A 19,212-nucleotide genomic window follows, 5' to 3' on the forward strand; every position below is an offset into this window, starting at 1 on the left:
TAGTTTTCATTCTTATTCACTTCTATTTTTATTTTGTTGGCTTTTTAATGCATCCTTTAATCATTTTAATTGTAAAAGTGACATAATTACATTGTCATTCATGTTCAGTTTGTGAACCATCAAGAATCTCTGATATAGTTCTCTATTCAGTGATTCTGCAGGTAATCAATGCCTTTGCTAACTGTACCATCTTTATTGTTAACAATAAATAGACACTCTTAATAAACACCTGCTTGGTACCAAGCACTTTCATAGGTTCATTGCAGATGTTGCTAATCCACAACAAAAACATCCAAAAATGATCATTATCTGCCTTTTAGACACAATGCATTAGAAACGCAGAAAGATTAATTGCTGTGCTCATGAAATATGTCATTGAACAAGATAAGAACCGAGAATAGTTAATCTTAAACATAAAGAAAGGTATGGTTCCCAGGAGTAAGCCGCTCCAGAACGTCCAGGATTTTAATTTTAGAAGTCATACATAAGGAAGAGAAAGAAGCAAGGCCGCCCGCCCTTTGCGTGGTAATCTGGTGTGTCCTGTGAGAATTCTCTCATCCAACTTTCCTGAGGATACTGCTGTGACATTCTTGTGACACAGTTTGTTTTGCACATTTAAAATCTTTTTAAATATTTTGGTACAAGCTGTCTGAGTTCTCATAGAGGAGTGCATGGTTGGTCCTGGGTGCAGAACTTTGCTCTGCCTTATACAAGGTTGCATCCTCAGGAAAAGCATGAAAGGCCCAGGCCCAGGTGCTTTTGGCCTCTCTTGCCTGTTTACATTGCCACAGCAATTTAGAAATACAGTAGGTTCTTGAATAATGTTGTTTCATTCAATTTTGTTTTCTCATAATCAATGAGAGAGAAAAATTATACATTCCCAGCAGGGGTCGCTGTTTGCACCAAAGATGTGCACATTAGGACATTAGGTGAATTGTCCCAGTCTAAGTGAGGTAGGGGTGTGTGTGTGTGTGTGTGTGTGTGTGTGTGTGTGTGTGTGTGTGCGTGCATCCTCTGATGGAGTGACCTCCTTTGTCTAGAGTGGGTTCCTGCCCTATGCCCTGAGCTGCTGGGGTGAGCCCCAGCCACCATGAGCCTAAGCTGGAATAAGTAGGTTGAAATAATTATCTTACTTGCTTTTATTAATCTTTCTTAAATATACATATAACTCACATTTAACTCAATATGTAATACTAGAGGCCTGGTGCATGAAATTCCTGCACAGGGCAGGGAGGGGGGGGTCCCCTCAGCCCAGCCTACACCCTCTCTAATCCGGTACCCCTTGGGGGATGTCTGACTTCCAGTTTAGGGAGTTGGGCCTAAACTGGAAGTCGGACATCCCTCTCACAATCCTGGACCACTGGCTCCTAATCACTCATCTGCCTGCCTGCCTGGTCGCCCCCAACTGCCCCCCATTCTGGCCTACTTGCCCCCCCCTCACTGGCCTGGTCACTCCTAACTGCCCTTCCCTGCCAACCTGGTCACCCCTTACTGCCCCCCCTTGCCAGCCTAATTGCCCCCAACTGCCCCCCTTCTGGCCTGGTCGCCCTCAACTGCACCCCCTGCCAGCCTGGTTGCCTCTTACTCCACCCCCCTGCTGACCTGGTCGCCCAATGCAGCCTGCTTGTTCAGTTGTTTGGTCATCCCTCACTAACCCCCCTGCCAGCTTGGTCGTAGGCAGCTATCTTGTGAGGGTGTGATGGTCAATTTGCATATTACCTCTTTATTATATAAGATTAGAAGCGTTTTGGGTCTTCATTTGGAAGTTTTTGATTTTTCTATGACCAGAAATATGCATAGAACTATTTATGTCAATTAGCCTATGGTAACATTGGTTTTATTATACGTCATTGAAATTAAACTCACATTTTCCAAGAACCTACTGATGATGTTAAGTGAGGACTCATTTAACTGTATATATTTTGGATATTAACCCTTTGTCAAAGCTGTTGTTTGCAAGTATCATCTCCCATTTGCTCAGTTATCTTTTTGTTTAGTTGTCAGTTTCTTTTGCTGTGCAGAAGCTTTTAAGTTTGATATAATCCCATTTATTTATTTTTGCCTTTACTTCCCTTTGGGGTCAAATTCATAAAATGTTCTCTATGACCAAGGTCCATAAGTTTAGTACCTACGTTTTTTTCTATGCACTTTATTATTTCAGATCTTATATTTACATCTTTGATCCATTTAAATTAATTTTTGTACATGGATACACACTGTAATCATTTCATTCTTTTGTATTTGGCTTTCCAATTTTCCCAGCACCAGTTATTGAAGAGGCTTTCTTTTCTCCATTTTGTGTTTTTGGCTCCTTTGTCAAAAATTATTTTCCCATATACATGTGATTTTATTTCTGGGCCCTCAATTGTATTCCATTGATCTGTGTGTCTGTTTTTCTGCCAATACCATGTTGTTTTATTACCATAGCTTTGTAGTATAATTTGAAACCAGGTAGTCTGATACCTCCAGCTTTATTCTTTTTTTCTCAGGATTTCTTTGTTTATTTGGGGTCTTTTGTGGTTCCATACAAATCTGATGACTTTTTGTTCTATTTCTTTAAAAAAAGACACTGGAATTTTGATGGAGATTGCATTAAATCTGTATATTGCTTTGGGTAATATGGCCATTTTAAGTATGAATATGAAATATCTTATTTTGTTGTGTCTTTTTCAACCTCTTTTAATAATGCTTTGTAGCCTTCAGTATATAGCAGGTCTTTCACATCTTTTGTTAAATTTATTCCTAGGTATTTTATTCTTTTGGTTGCAATTGCAAAAGTGGTTGCTGTTTTTCATTTCTTTTTCTCAAGTTTTGTTGTTAGTATATAGGAAAGCAGTGTATTTTTGTGTACTGATTTTGTACCCTGCAACTTTACTGTATTTGTTTATCATTACTAATAGATTTTTGGTGTTTAGGGTTTTCTATATATAGAATCATGTCATCTACAAAAGGTAACACTTTTACTTCCCAATTTGGATATCTTTTATTTATTTATTTTGTCTAATTGCACTGGCTAGGACTTCCAGACTATATTGAGTAGGAGTGGTAAGGCTAGTTTTGTGACCCAATATGTGGTCTATCCTTGAGAATGTTCCATACACACTGGAGAAGAATGTATAATCTGATGTTCTGGGAATATATAATCTTATTCTCACTGCTTTGTGAACCTTTTGTTTTGTGATTTAACCTAACTGGCCTGATAAATGGTGAGGGACACATAATCCCAAGATATTCACCCACAAAGATATTAACCAGACTACTGCAAAACATATAAATGATGTCCTCTAAGATCAGCTAGCCTTTTGCTAACTGCTGTCCTCTATGATCAGCTGGCCCATATTTATATGACCATGAACTAGATCAGCACAGAACAGCTCTGCTTAATGTACATCAGAATTATGAGCAGAACCATGAGCTAAATAGAAATGTATTGTTTTAAGACACTAAGGTTTTGGATAATCTGCCATTCAGTGATGGAAAACTAATAAAAAGACTTCTAGTTTTGACTTACTCTATTTGTTAAATCCCAGGACTCTACCTTGCTTCATCCTCTATTTATGCACTCTCTTTTCTGCACTTTAGTATCCAGTGACATGCTATCAATATCTAACAAAAGAATAAAATAACACTTTGGTAGCATTTACCTCTACCTGTGGTATAAACTCTCCCACCAGGACTAATATTAAGCTACTGGATGATATAACATCCAGTTTGGAAAAACTTCTCAGTATTAACATGGCTAGCCAGATCCAGAAAACCTCTGGCAAATCCATTTATAACATCAGCCTTGATTCATTATATGTCAAACTTGTTGGACACCAGTTTTATTATACATAAAAATGTTGTTCTCTCCAACACATTTTGCAGACTAAAATCTGGGCCTATAAATATTATACCCAGATATTTCTTACCATAATAAATATAAGCATATAAAAATTATCTGCTTAGCAAAGAAGCTTCTTTTTTTTGGAGAAATTTATTCCCCAAGACTTCTCTTGAGGAATAAATAAATGCTTTCCTCTGTAGTTCATTTTTATAGGTGTAGCATGTTCCATTATCAACACTAGAGGCCCGATGCACGAAATTCATGCAAGAGTAGGCCTTCCTTCCTCCGGCTGCTGGCACCGGCTTCCCTCTGGCCACCGGCACCCAGGACCCGGGCTTTCCTTGCAGCCCCAGCTTCATCAGGAAGGTTGTCCAGACCGGTCTAATTAGCATATTATACTTTTATTATTATAGATATGCACTTTCAATATACATCATTTTTCAGTCTTCAGGAAAACTGTTACTTTTAAAAATATTTCTAAAAAGTCAAATGGATCAAATATCTATATCCCCAAAGTGCCATTTAAAAGATTACCTTCTAGAAAAATATTTTTCTAGGAAAAAATATTATGTTATCTAATAATACTCCAGTAATGAACTACTTCAATCATTGACTAACTAAAACCTTGCAAATAATATTTCAAATGTTTGTGTCAAGATTTCTGGTCCCTGTCGCTATGTTGGTTCTCAGTTATGAAGCCCTGGTTCCTTGTAAAAGGTAGCTGCTTATTCAACTTGGAACTTTTTCTGGGAGAAGCCTTTGAAGCCCAGGGTCAGAATTTCTTCAAAGAGGCTTTTGTAGTTAGACTGTGAATTGGAAATCCATATAATGGCTGACTGTGTTAAGAATTCTAAGGAAAGAATGCCAAGTGAAACCCAGCAATTTTCCTTGCTGTAACTTCTGTGTTAAGGAATTCATTTGTACAGGTGAGGACAGATATTAGGAATCTAGCATTACATGAATCTAGTATGTGTGGGCTGGGGAGACTGGCAAATGTTCAGAATTCCCTACTCTCTCACTCCTGACACATACTGTGTATTATTCAATGAAACAAGTCCACTTTTGGTACAAGTTTGTACATCAGAATTCCTGTTTTTACTTTGTTTAATAAATCTGATTTTTTAATTTCTTAACAATTTTATATTTCATCCAAAATTTTAAATATTTCTATATGACATAAATAAAAACGTGTCTATAGCTCTAAATTTATGCAAAGGAATTCCCTATGAAACCTGAGTTCTTAGTTTCTTTATATAATAAAATAACTTAGAGATTTTTATCCAATAATACATTTATTTTGAGGTCAATATCTGTGCAGTATTTATATGTCATTGTTCTCCAGCTTTGTTTGTGCTGTTTATGATGTATCATGCACCTTGTTTTATAGTGAGTAGATAAGTTTATCAGTCTTTTTTTCTTATCATTTCTGGGTTACTTATCTTGTACAAAAGGACTTTCATCCTCTAAGATTATAACATTACCTCAACTTTCTTCTAGTGGATTTATGTCCCTGTCCTATATTCCTGTTTCTGAGGCTTGTTTGGACTCTGCTTTCTATCAGTTACCACCAGAACTTATGCAACGCCTCATTATGCAAAAGAGTAAATCTCTCCGGTTACTGACCCTAGATTTATCTTTGCAACTTCTAAACAAATCTACTCTGGATTTTTGTTTTTCAGCATAACAGAAACACTCTCAAGGAATTTGAAATTTTAATAATATATCTCTTTCAAATTAATGAATTGAATATGATTTTATAACCCTGGATATAACTATGTTGCACTTAGAACACAGAAACATTAATATTATCCTTTACTACCAAACAATACTTTTCAACCAGCTAAATATCATTCTTAGAGGCTTAAAAGTATTATTTCATTTCCTTCCTACACCAAACAACTTCCTTCATAAGCTTTGTCCCTCCTCAGTTCATCATTACCATCTACGATCCACCTCCCTTATAGGTAGGTGTACAATAAGTGTTGATTTAACTGACTTATTTTCTGCAATAATCTGTGAACTCCTTTGGAATTGGAATCATATCTTACTTATCTCTTTATATCCTGTGCATTGTATAGAATCTGGCACATACTTATGCTAAAATTGTTCTTGAAGGTATAACATATTCAAGGATTTTGAGACAAATTGGGTTGAATGGATGGATGGATGGATGGATGGACACAAAAATCTATATTTCTAAATTAATCACCATCCCTCTCTCCCGAGATTGAATTGTTCACGGGCCAGATTGGTATCTCCACAGACTTGTGCAATCACTAACTCACACACTTCAGGTCAAAAACTCTTCCCATAGCTATTCCTTCTTTAGAGTTTTATAATTTTGCTAGAGTCATTACCATAAAAATTTATAAAGAACTTACAAAACTCAACACTAAAAAACAAACAATCCAATTAGAAAATGTGCAAAGGACCTGAAGAGAAACTTCTCCAAAGATGACATACAAATGGCCAACATATGCTCAACATCAGTAATCATCAAGCAAATGCAAATTAAAACCACAATGAAATATTACCTCACACCTGTCGGAATAGCTATCTTCAATAAATCAACAAACAGTGTGTTGGCGAGCATGTGAAGAAAAGGGAGCCCTTGTGACTGTTGGTGGGAATGCAGATTGGTACAGCTACTGTGGAAAGCAATATGGAGTTTCCTCCAAAACATTAAAAACTGAACTTATGACCCAGTGATTCACTTCTAGGTATACACTGAGTGGCCAGATTATTATGATCTCTGAACACATAATAATCTGGCCACTCAGTGTATATCCTATATAAAATAAAAGGCTAATATGCAAATTGTCCCATCAACCAGTAGTTCGACCAGCAGGCAGGCCGGCCAACTGCCCATGTCCCCTCCCGCTGGCCAGGTTGGCCGGAACCCACCCATGCATGAATTCATGCACCGGGCCTCTAATATATATATATACACACACTGAGTGGCCAGATTATTATGCATTCAGAGATCATAATAATCTGGCCACTCAGTGTATATGCAAAGAATCCAGAAACACTAATTTGAAAGAATATATGCACCCCTATGTTCATTCCAGTATTATTTTAATAGCCAAGATTTGTAAGCAGCCCAAGTGCTCATCAGATGAGTAGATAAAAATCTGTGGGGCATTTACACAATGGAACATTACTCAGTTGTAAAAAAAAAGGAGGCAATCCTACCTTTTGCGACAGTATGGATGTACCTGAAGAATATTATGCTCAGTGAAATAAGCCAGTCAGGAAAAGACAAGTACCATATGATTTTACTTACATTGAAATCCAATGAACAAAATAACCTAACAAACAAAATAGAAAGGCTTATAGATACAGAGAATATACTAACAGCTCTCAGAGGGAAAGGGTTTTGAGGGACTGGATGATAAAGGTAAAGGGATTAAGCAAAAAAAAGAGAAAGCTCACAGTATGGTGATTATCAGAGGGAAAGGTAGGTGGAGGGAGGTAGAAGAGGGTAAAAAGGGGATAAATGTTGATGGAAGGAGATTTGACATAGGGTGGTGAACACATAATACAATATACAGATGCTGTGCTACAGAATCATATGCCTCAAACCTATATAATTTTAAGAACCAGTGTCACCCTAATAAATTCAATATAAAAAAAATTAATGTTTGTTTTTTTCTGCACTGCTCTGTGTTAACCTCACCTCTAAACATACTGAAGTGATGTTTACTTAAGTGGCCATCATTTCCAAATAGTCATTCTTTTTCCTCCATTTACCTTCAGAACCCTCCTCTCACCCTGGCAGCTGGGCTTAGCTGAAATGCCTCCTCCAATCTGAACCTCTGTCTAATTTTCTTCACAGTGGAATGACAGCATCTTCTGGTGCCCTGAAACACTATACCTTTGTATAATATTTAGTATATTCCTCCTGTTATCTATATATATAAAAGCCTAATATGCTAAGTGTCCGACTGGTCAGTCAACCGTTCGCTCAACCAGTCACTATGATGCACACCGACCACCAGGGGGCAGACAATCCAAGTGGTAGGTTAGCTTGCTGCTGGGGTCTGGCCAATCGGGACTGGGCAAGATGGGCCGGACACACCCTGGAGCCCTCCTGTGGCCCCTCCCCAGCTTCTAAAATATTTCTTCTAATTAATTTCCTTTCAATGTGCACGAATTTGTGCACCAGGCATCTAGTTATGTAATATATGTCTTATCCACATACTAGCAATACCAGCATGTAATCATCTTTATGACAAAACCTATACTGTATGTTTCCCCAAATTACCAATCATCTTGTTCCATAAGATATACCATGTTATTTACTAGATCCACTCACATGGGTTATTCTACTATATTTTAAAAATTGACAATTAAAAATATTTTTCTATTTTAACATATTTAAAACAAACTGCTAGAATACTGCAAACATTTCCTACAAAATATTTAAGTATTTCAGATCTTCTCCCGAACAAGTATCATGTAGTATTGGGCCCAGTCAACAACACTGACAAAGTTCTGTGCATCTGTCAGTCACCAGAGCAATTAATTTTTAACTTTATGTTTAAATTGCCACTTCACCTCTGTGCCCAGCAAATATTCACCAGCAGCAGCGCAGTGGGTGAAAGAACTCTGCCATGCTGTCTGAGAAATGGATTTCAGCGGTTCTGCTGCTGCAGCTCTACTGCACTGGATCTGGATCCTGTGGGAAGGTCCTGGTGTGGCCCTGTGACATGAGCCATTGGCTCAATCTAAAGATCATTCTGGAGACTCTCACAGACAGGGGACATGAGGTGACTGTGTTGGTTTCTCCAGATTCTCTCATCATTGACTACAGTAAGCCTTCCACCCTGAACTTCGAGGTGATCCCTATACCTCAGCAGGGAGATTTTACTACAAATAAACTAAATGACTTCTTAGACTTAGCTACTAACGTCATGCCAACATTGTCACGCTGGCAGTCAGCAAGAAAACTGCAAGAATTTCTTCTTCAAATAACTGGACATTTAAAAATTCTGTGTGAGAGTGTAGTCTACAACCAGTCAATCATGAAGAAACTCCGGGAAACCAACTACGATGTAATGGTTATAGACCCTGTGATGCCCTGTGGAGAGCTGATTGCTGAGTTGCTGGAAGTCCCTTTTGTGTACACGCTGAGGTTCTTTATGGGTGGCACCGTGGAGAAATACTGTGGGAAACTTCCAGCTCCACCTTCCTATGTCCCTGTTGTCATGGGAGGACTTACAGACAGAATGACCTTCCTGGAAAGAATAAAAAATGTAATGTTTTCCCTTTTCTTTGACTTCTGGCTCGAGCCATATGACACGCAGTTTTGGAACCAGTTTTTCAGTGAAGCATTAGGTAAGAGGTGTGCTTTTCATTCTAAAGTAGTTATTAAAAGAAACTTGGGAAGCTTAAGAATAGTCTAGGAAAATGAAAGGACTATATTTTAAAACTTTAGCTCATATTTAAAAGTCTATAATTTATAGCAATAAACTGTTATCAGTATTAATGGGGAAGGGGAAGTGAGAAATATTTTGCTACGGTTACTTTTTTCTTTACAGTCATCTAGTCATTTTGTAAGATACTTTGATATTGAGTAGATTGCTATCGAAACAAAACAAAATATGAAACATAATAATTAATGTCACTCCAAATCTATACTTGTATTTATATAACATTTAAAAAACTAAATACTAAAGTGTTAAAGGAAACACATTTAGATGGTAGACATAAAATTTCCAAGACAATGTTCCATACACATATTGCCCTTGAAGACCTTCCAGTCAGACAAGATGTGAAGATGGAAGACAGTGATATTTATCATCTTGTCCCTTGTAGGCCTAAGCTAATGTATGTGTTTGTCTTAGTTTATAACAAGAAAGCTTAGAAAGTTAAAACAAATTTAAATATAAAAAGCTTACAGAATAAGTATATAAAAAGAAATTATTTTTCTATAGCTTTACAAAGTATTTGTTTTAAGTTGTTATTACAAAAGAATAAAAAAGTTGAAAACATTAAAAACATATAAAGTAAAGCAGTTAAAGTAAGATAAATGTATTATTAAAGACAAATATTTTCATACATTTAGCATAGGTTAAGTGTACAGTGTTTATAAAGTCTACAATAGTGTACAGTAATGCCTCGTGCCTTCACATTCACTCACCACTGACTCACTGAGCAATTTCCAGTCCTGCAAGCTCCTTTCATGGTAAGAACCCTAAACAGGTGTACCATTTTTTAATCTTATATGCCATATGAATGCATTACTTTTTCTATGTTTAGATTTATTTAGATGCACAAATACCTGCCATTGTGTTACAACTGCCTACAGTATTTGTGCATATAAATAAATTATGGACATATGCTTTACAGGTTTGTACCTTAGGAGCAATAAACTATGTCATGTAGCCTAAGTGTGTAGGAGGCTATACCATCTAGATTTGTGTAAGTATGCTCTATGATGTCCACACAATGAGAAATAGCCTAACTATACATTTCTCAGAATATATTCCCATCATTAAGAGACACATGGCTGTATGTAGAAAATATGAAAGAATGGACCAAAAAAAAACGTTCATGGAACTAATAAGAAATCATAGCAAGGTTACAGTATATGAGATTAATATGGAAAACTCAATCACTTTCATATACACAAGTAATGAACAATTGGAATTTGAAATTAAAAACACTATCATTTATAATAGTCCCCCCAAAAATAAAATAAAGATCTATATGAGGAAAATTATAAAACTCTGATGGGCAAAATTAAAACACTAAATAAATGGACAGATATTTCATGTCCATGGAAAGAAAGACTCAATATTGTCAATATGTCAATTCCTCCAAACTTGATCCAAAAATCAATAAAATTCTGATAAAAATTCCAGCAAGTTATTACATAGATATTAACAAACTGACTCTAAAGTTTAATGGCAAGGCAAAATATTCCATATAGCCAACACAATATTTAAGGAGAAAAACAAAGTTGGAGGAGATCACTATCCAATTTCAAGACATACTATAAAACTAGAGTAATCAACACAGTGTGGTATTAGCAAAAGAATAGACAAAAAGATCAATGAAACAGAAGAGATCTATGGAATAGAAAAACACACAAGACAGTCAATTATTGTCAAAGAAACAAAAGCAATACAATAGACAGACGTTTTAAAAGCAATGCTGGAACAACTGGACATCCACATGCAAAAATAAATAAATCTAAACACAAACATCTTAAGCTTCACAAAATTTAACTCAAAAGTATAGTATCCATAGAAATTTAAAATTCAAAACTATAAAACTCCTAGAAAACATAGGAGAAAACCTAGATGATCTTATGTATGGCAAGGACTTTTTAGATACATCAAAGGTAAAATCCATGAAAGACAATGAATAAGCTGGACTTTGTTAAAATTAAAAAATTCTATTTTGTGAAAGTCAATGACAAGAAAATGAAAAGATAAGACACAAACTGGGAGACAATATTTGCAAAAAACATGTCTGATAAAGGACTCTTATGCAAAATATTTTTTAAACTCAACAATAAGAACATATAAAACCTAATTTTAAAATGGACCAAAGACATTAACAGATACCTCACTAAAGAAGATATACAGTTGGAAAATAGATAAGCATATTAAAAATGATCCATATCATTTTTCATGAGGCAAATTTAAATGAAATGCCACTACACATTTTTAGAATGACCAAAATGTAGAACACAGATAACACCCAATGCTGGCGAGTTATGGAACAAAGACTCTCATTTTTCATGAGTGGAAATGCAAAATTGTACAGCCACTTTAGACAACAGTTAGGAGGTTTCTTACAAAATTAAACATACTTTACCATTCTAACATGCTCCTTGTATTTATATAAAGGAGTTGAAAACTTATGTTCAAACAAAAACTAGCAAATGTATAGTTATAGCAATTTTTTATTTATATAAGTAAATATAAATGTATTGTAAAGTATTAATTTTTAACAGTGATTCAGAAATTATATACATTAGTTTACTCTCATGCCTTTGAAAAGAAATTAATAACTTAAGGAGCCTGGAAAAGTTGTCTCGCAATATCAACCCAGCTAACATGACTTACTTCTGAGAAATTGGTAACTGTCTCCCACTGAAATTCTCACCTGTACATCTCATCTACATGAGCCGTTTTGCCATAAATTCAGGCTACTTCTAAGAATTCTTTAAAAAATAATTTCAGTAGACTCACAGTAGGACTAAAATAATATATTCTTCCAGCTAGTGTGGCTAAGTGTTTGAGCTTCGACCTATGAACCAAGAGGTCACAGTTCCAGATCGATTCCTGGTGAGAGCACATGCCCAGGTTACAGACTCGATCCCCAGTGGGGGGCGTGCAGGAGGCAGCTGATCAATGATTCTCTTTAGTCATTGATGTTTCTCTTTCTCCCTCTCCCTCTCCCTTCCTCTCTGAAATCAATAAAAATATATTTTAAAAATAATAAAAATATATTTAAACAATAACAATATTGACATGATAACTGAAATGTAACAGTCCACTTATTAATTATGTTATTTTCACAATTTTCCACTGTGTTCATAACTCATTTTGTGTAATATAATGATGGGAAAAAGATTGGTGGTGAATTTTCATTCTATATTTTTGTTTCTTAATTTCTCAGTATGACATATAAAATGTCTTATGACATTATTTATGAACTTCTTCATACTTTTGTTCAATCTCATTCTCTTCACTTTTGATTGGCTTTAGATTTGATACTGTGTATCACTGCTGCAGATAGAGAATTTCAGTGAATACTTTAAGTTATATCTTTCTTAAAATGTGGTCTATAGGTTATGCACAATAATTTTATCTAGGGAGTTGATGATCAAGGCAGGATATCACACAAATGGAACAAGACTTCTAAAGGGCATAAACATTTTGGCATAGAAGCTGTGAGGCGGTGTTCTGATCTAATTTCTACCAACTTCAAGCTGAGTGTCTTTGTGCAATGCTTCTTCATTATCAAATTAGAGCATCTGACTATACAACCTGAGACACATATTCAGACACTACAAAGTAATGAGTAAAAAGAGGCTAACTAACCTGGGGTGTATATGATCACTAATTTCTATTAGAATCCTCAAGAAAGGAGGATTGTCATCTGAAAGGAGGATTTTCTTTCCTTAGATACAAAACATGTTTTCTGTGTATAAAAATGGTTGAGTTGATAATTTGCCAATAATCCTCCAACAAATCTTCTAAAATTAATACTTAGACTCTGTCCCATTTAAAGGCAACAATAAAATAAATGTGTGATAATGGTAATGTGTAATGTATACTTCACATTCTAAAAGGAGTCATACTGGGTATGAATTACTCAGGGAATTCCTACCGAGAAAAAAAGGATGAATAGATTGAAGTTGATTGGATTGGTCTCAGGAAGATAAGGTAAATTGATATTGGTGGGATTCTTCAACAATATGAGTGAACAAGAAAGTATAAGAATCTAGAAGGTGGAAATATATTCCTTACAGGAAATTAGAAAACTATTGAGATGTGATTTGGTGCTAATATGATGGGGTTAATGTATCATCTGCCATTTAATCGGAGGGAAACAGTGAGTATAAAATTCATCAGTATTTGGAGTTGTGGTTAAATTTTTTATTAATTTAATTTTTGTGAATTTATTTTATTAATTCTTATTTGATTTTATGAAATTCATTTTATTGAATGTATTATTTTACACATTACTGTTCTTTCACTATCCAAATATCTCTTCCTCCATCTCTCCCTCCCTTCCATATTACTTTAAATTACCTTTCCTTTTAAAATGTAGACATAATAAGTAATCTAGAGGGCCTAGATTTCTCTTTTTTCCTTAATAGCACATCAGAAAAGTAGTGGTACATTTATTTTCCTAACAAACATATATGCTAATAACATCCTCCCAACTTTATTTTCTCCAGGAAGACCCACTACGTTATGTGAAACTATGGGGAAAGCAGAAATTTGGCTAATGAGGACATATTGGGATTTTGAATTTCCTCGTCCGTACTTACCTAATTTTGAGTTTGTAGGAGGATTGCATTGTAAACCTGCCAAACCGTTACCTAAGGTATGTCTATTATAGTGGAGGATTTTGTGTACCATATGATAAAAATTCTGATTTCCCTCTAAAGTTCACAGTCTAAATAACAGAGATGTGCTGCTGTGTATCGTTTGCTACTCAAAATCAATTTTCCAAGTCATAGGGGTCCCTTATGAATGATACTACATTTTTGTTTGAACTTTACTTTGATATTTAAGCTGAAGAATGAAGTGATTTAAGGAGCATGTTAAAAATATCAGTGGGTCTATAGCGTGGTTACTAGATTGAAGAAACAGGAAACTAAAGACTTGAAAGTCACTAAGGAGACTGCTGTAGTCTTCCTAACAAGCGCTATGGAATTATGAATAGGGACACTTACTATGGTTGTTTGAGTGATAAATAGGCTTTTGTGAGAACTGTTGGGTAGATTCCACAGGATTTGGTCAGTAGAAGTAAATATTGCCAGAAGACATGGCTTCTTGGATAGCAGTGGCCTTCGCTGAAATAAGAAACAATTAATGAAACACTATTTTGAGATGACAATTATGAGTTCAATTTCAAATTCACTTTAAGGAGCCAAAGGAATTTTCAGATGTAGATTTCTAGAAGTTGTATGAGTAATACAAGGTTTCTGTCCCAGCAGAGAGCATTAGAAATAGATTGGAAGTCATCAACATAAAGTAGAAGTCAAATGTTGGTTTGGCTCTTTAAGACCATGATGTCAGTTTTTTGGTCATTTGTTTTTTGAGTAAAAAAAGGAAATTGTATAACACATTCCAAAGTTATACAATAATAAATCTGGACTGCCAGAAATGTTGGAAGAAAACAATATTGGGAAACAAAGGAGAATAATAGGTAAGCAGAGTAATAACTATCTTGTATTTAACTATCTTTATCAATAGGAAGTAAGGAAACACTCATTTGCTTGGGTTGTAGGTAAGCAAAACAATCTCTGTTGAAGGTTGCAGGTGAAATGGTGTTCCCAGTAGAGTTCTTGATTTCTGCTTCGGCTAAGATGCATATTTAACTTTAAAATATCATTTCAGGATTCTGAATATGGTTTTCTTACCAACCAGTTACAGCTTCAGGAAAACTCTATTGAGTGTTACTACAGGAGAGAGTTAACCAATATCTAAATAAAGGTAGAGTAAGAGACATGACACATTCTGTGGCTTACTACATAACACCTTGACACACTATTTTGTTTATTACAATTTCATAAAACCAACTAAGATATGTTTTACAAGAGGGAAGAATTTTTCCATTTCAAACCCAATTATTAATATAGATATTTGAGCAACATGAATACCGATCATGGCTTATATCTCTGAAAAAAGAATTAAACCAGTCACTGAATACACAGAATAAAAAAGCAATGAGACACAGTAAAATCAAGAATCCAAATCAGACAGTTAGCTATGTAAGTCTTAATGTGTTTGTGTGTGTGTGTGTGTGTGTTTGTGTGTGTGTACTGTATATATATTTTTTATTCAATCATATGTTTAGGAAGATGAATCAAAATGGTAAAACACCAATTCTTGGGACTTCAGAGATATTCTTCTAAGTTTAACTAAGCTAAAAATAGCAATCTACTTTTGAGGCATCATCTTTCCCCTGGTAATTTTACTAGCCTTATATTGAGAAACATCAGTGATCACAAGGACAACCACAAATAATTACAAAGAAAATGCATGATCATCTCTAGAAGATGACATTCACATAGATTACAATGTGCAAAACCCCAATCCAAGACATTGCAGTGTTCAACCTGAACAGCTGTAAGCAATGAATTCTATTTTGCAGAGAAATTTACATTTTACTTCTGTGCTAAGGCTCAAATTAATGGCATGCAGTTAGTATCACATTCTTGTAGAAACAGAGTGGATAACTGTTTCATAAATTTATCATGATTATAGCAGGCATTTGACTGTGTTGTCACCTTTTAAACAAATTATTATATATCCCTTTTATAAAAGTTTTATTTAGCCCTACAAATCAGGGAAAGAATAAATATCAGACAAATATCCTAAACTCCTAACAGAAAGTTAGATGAAGTCATTAATAATTTATCGACAGTAAACTGGCATGCTGAAAAATTTTAAAGCTTAGTTCTAAACCCCTTTTTAGGGGCTTCCATCCAAGGAATATTTTTATGAGTTTGCAAACAACTCTGTTGGTTCATAAAATTAAGCTTTGGGAGTAACAGTTTCACATACCATGGGAAGATTTGCCTCTTATTGTCTACTAGCGTTCCCGTTGCAGGAAAAATCCTGCAATAGGGTTTCCTGCTGCACTCTACCCCGCCCCGCCTGCGCTCCTCCCTTGTCCCCCGCCCCGCCTTCTCCGCCAGCCCCCCTGCTTTTCTCCCTTCTCCACCAGCCCGCCCGCCCTGGCCCCGCCTCCGCTCCTCCCTTCTCCCCCGCCCCGCCTTCTCCGCCAGCCCACCCGCTCTCCTTCCTTCGCCCCCGCCTCTGCCTCCGCCTCCGCTCCTCCCTTCGCCCCCGGCCCCGCCTGCTTTCCTTCCTCCTCCTCTGGCCCCGCCTCTGCTCCTCCCCCGCCCCCGCTTCTTTCTTTGCTGTCTTGATATGCAAATTAGCCTCCATCTTTGTTGGGGGTAATTTGCATACTCGTCCTGATTGGTTGGTGGGTGTGGCTTGGCTGGTGGGCGTGGCTTGGGCATAGCGAAGGTGCAGTTAATTTGCATATTTGTCTATTATTAGGTAGGATTTACTTGGTACTAGGGGCCCATTGCATGAATTGGTACACCTTGAAAGGAACTGTGTGCTGCAAGGCTGTGGTGGGCATAGGGGAGGGTCTCGGCCCATCCTCCGAGGCCCCGCCTGGACCCTCCTGCTGCGGCCCCTGGTCCCCTGTCTGCTGGCAGCCCCACTCCCACCACTGCTCCCAGGCACTGACAGCACTGGCCCTGCTCCCACCCACTGACTGTGCAGAGCAATTGGGGCCAATGCCAGCAGAGGGTGGGAGCAGGGCCTAAACCGTCAGCGGGTGCGAGTGGGGACTGCTGCCCCTATTGCCTTCAGAAGCAGGGGAGGTTGAGAAGCCCTGAGGGGTGATGGGGCCGGCAGCCACTGCTCACACCCTCTGATGGTGCTGAGCGATCCGGGCTGGCGCTGAGCACTGGCAGCGGCTGCAAGTGGCAGCTCTGGCGCTGGCAGGTGCAAGCACCCAGTGGGACCATGGCGTGGGGAGCAAATAATTTTCAGTAACCACCAGAGGCTCACCCCGATGACAGTGACCAGCACCCCGCGTTGATCTGGAACCCCAGCTCATCTGCTCCACCATCCTGCTGCGGCTGACGACAGCCATGTTCTGCGTGCCCCCGGGTGGTCAGCACACATCATAGCGACTGGTTGTTCAGTTGTGTGATGGTTAGGTTGTTCCACCATTTGGTCTATTTGCATATTAGCCTTTTATTCTATAGGATAATGGTTTGACTCCATGCCTTTAGTTGTAATCACTCATTATATATTTAAGCCATAGTTTTCAGAAACAGTTTTTCTCTTAAAGAGACTAGATGGTTCTATGTGGTAGAATACCTAACCAGTCTAACAATGTCTCTGACGCTGCTCTTGACCCTGCCTATTTATAAACTAGAGGCCCAGTGCATAAAATTCATGCACTGGTAGGGTCCCTAGCAGCTCCTGGCTGCTGGCTAGGTACTCCCTCCTTTCTCCCCACCGCCTGCTGCCGCCTGCCACTGCCACCGCCGGCCAGGGTCTCCCTCCCTTCCCCCAGAGGCCACAGCCAGCCGAGGCCTCCATCCCTTCCCCTGGCCAGCCCCACCTCCTGGTCGAACTTCCAGACAACTCCCAGTAGAGGGGACAATTTGCATACTACGCTTTTATTATATAGGATGTAAGTGATTTTTTTTTTCCTGGTGGTCCTGTACTTTAATAATAGAGAGAACTTTATCTCTACAGGAAATTGAAGAATTTGTCCAAAGTTCAGGTGAACATGGTATTGTAGTGTTCTCTCTGGGGTCAATGGTCAAAAACCTCACGGAAGAAAAAGCCAATCTCATTGCCTCAGCCCTTGCTCAGATTCCACAGAAGGTCAGTACAACCTATGATCCTAGTTAGCAGCCACCTTGCCAATTGGAAAGAAAGTGTAGCTAACCAATAGTACTCTTTCCAGGTGAAAGCTGAAACTCATTATACATTGAGCATAATTGACACCATCTTTAAGTACAAATTTCTCAAAGCATTAAAATGTTGTATTTGGGCCCATTTGATCATTTGCCTACTGAGCCTTTGTAATACTACGGAAATACAGTACATCTTTTTGTAAAGTTATTTTCAAGGAAATACAATCAATGTTTGCAAACTACCCCTTTTGTACCCCTCTTAAATATCACATAAAATGGACTACATGATTTTTAAATAAGTCTGCAGCCCTAAAATTCCTTAATTGTGCATTCTTATTTATAAAATTAATGCACTGTCTTCCACAGGTTTTATGGAGATACAAAGGAAAGAAGCCAGCCACATTAGCAGCCAATACTCGGCTCTATGACTGGATACCCCAGAATGATCTTCTTGGTAAGATTGAGTAACTGATATCAGCTAAATTCAATCAACATTTAATAATTTAAAAATTTCACATTTTGCTGCCCATTTTAGAGTAGATATAACGAAACAATTGGCCATTGAGAGATTCCTGCTTTCTCTGGTTCACAAAGGAGAATCTTCAGTTAAGACTCTCCTGAGTTCTCAAATTTCAACCTTAGTTCAGATATCACCTCCTTGTAAAGTCTTTCCAGACAATGCAGATGGAGTGAATTTGCCATTTCCTATGGTCACAGTTTTCTGAGATAGCAATAAACCATGTGTTCAGCTTCTATAGAAAATACTGCCTTCTTCATTGATTTATCCTGTAGTTTTTCTCCATCTCTCTCTGAAATTCTGTTAACATATAATGAAATCCTCATCTGCTTCTCACCCAACCCTCAAACTAGGTCATCCCAAAGCAAAAGCTTTTATCACTCATGGTGGAACAAATGGGATCTACGAAGGTATTTATCATGGGGTCCCTATGGTGGGAGTTCCCATGTTTGCTGATCAGCATGATAACATTGCTCACATGAAAGCCAAAGGAGCGGCTGTGGAGGTGAACATGCACACAATGACAAGTGCTGATTTGCGTGATGCCTTGAAAACAGTCATTTATGAACCTTCGTAAGTACTATAGCCTTGAAAAGCTTACCATTGGTTACATTACCCATCGTATTCAAGAATGTCCAATGTACCATGTGTTTGTAATTGGTGTACTTTTAAATAATAACCATAAGATGACTAATATAAACACCATTTTATTATTTC

At 37.3% G+C, this 19,212-nt stretch overlaps 1 protein-coding gene across 3 annotated transcripts in view; it reads left to right on the plus strand.

Annotated features, from left to right (window-relative positions):
* Positions 1-19,212, plus strand: part of LOC307112245 (UDP-glucuronosyltransferase 2A1-like) — a gene marked incomplete at both ends in the record, with an annotated part of 57,182 nt that overhangs the window by 34,974 nt on the left and 2,996 nt on the right. For 2 of the 3 annotated variants that reach the window (XM_079792726.1, XM_079792728.1), the window contains 4 exons: positions 13,752-13,900; positions 17,815-17,946; positions 18,345-18,432; positions 18,849-19,068. In XM_079792726.1, coding sequence (XP_079648852.1) covers positions 13,752-13,900; positions 17,815-17,946; positions 18,345-18,432; positions 18,849-19,068 — 589 coding nt within the window. Of the gene's footprint in view, positions 1-8,442; positions 9,167-13,751; positions 13,901-17,814; positions 17,947-18,344; positions 18,433-18,848; positions 19,069-19,212 lie in introns of those variants that run through there. The other variant, XM_079792727.1, reaches the window with a different exon arrangement.

This window comes from Cnephaeus nilssonii (genome assembly GCF_951640355.1).
Source record: "Cnephaeus nilssonii genome assembly, chromosome: 1".
Classification (NCBI taxonomy): domain Eukaryota; kingdom Metazoa; phylum Chordata; class Mammalia; order Chiroptera; family Vespertilionidae; genus Cnephaeus; species Cnephaeus nilssonii.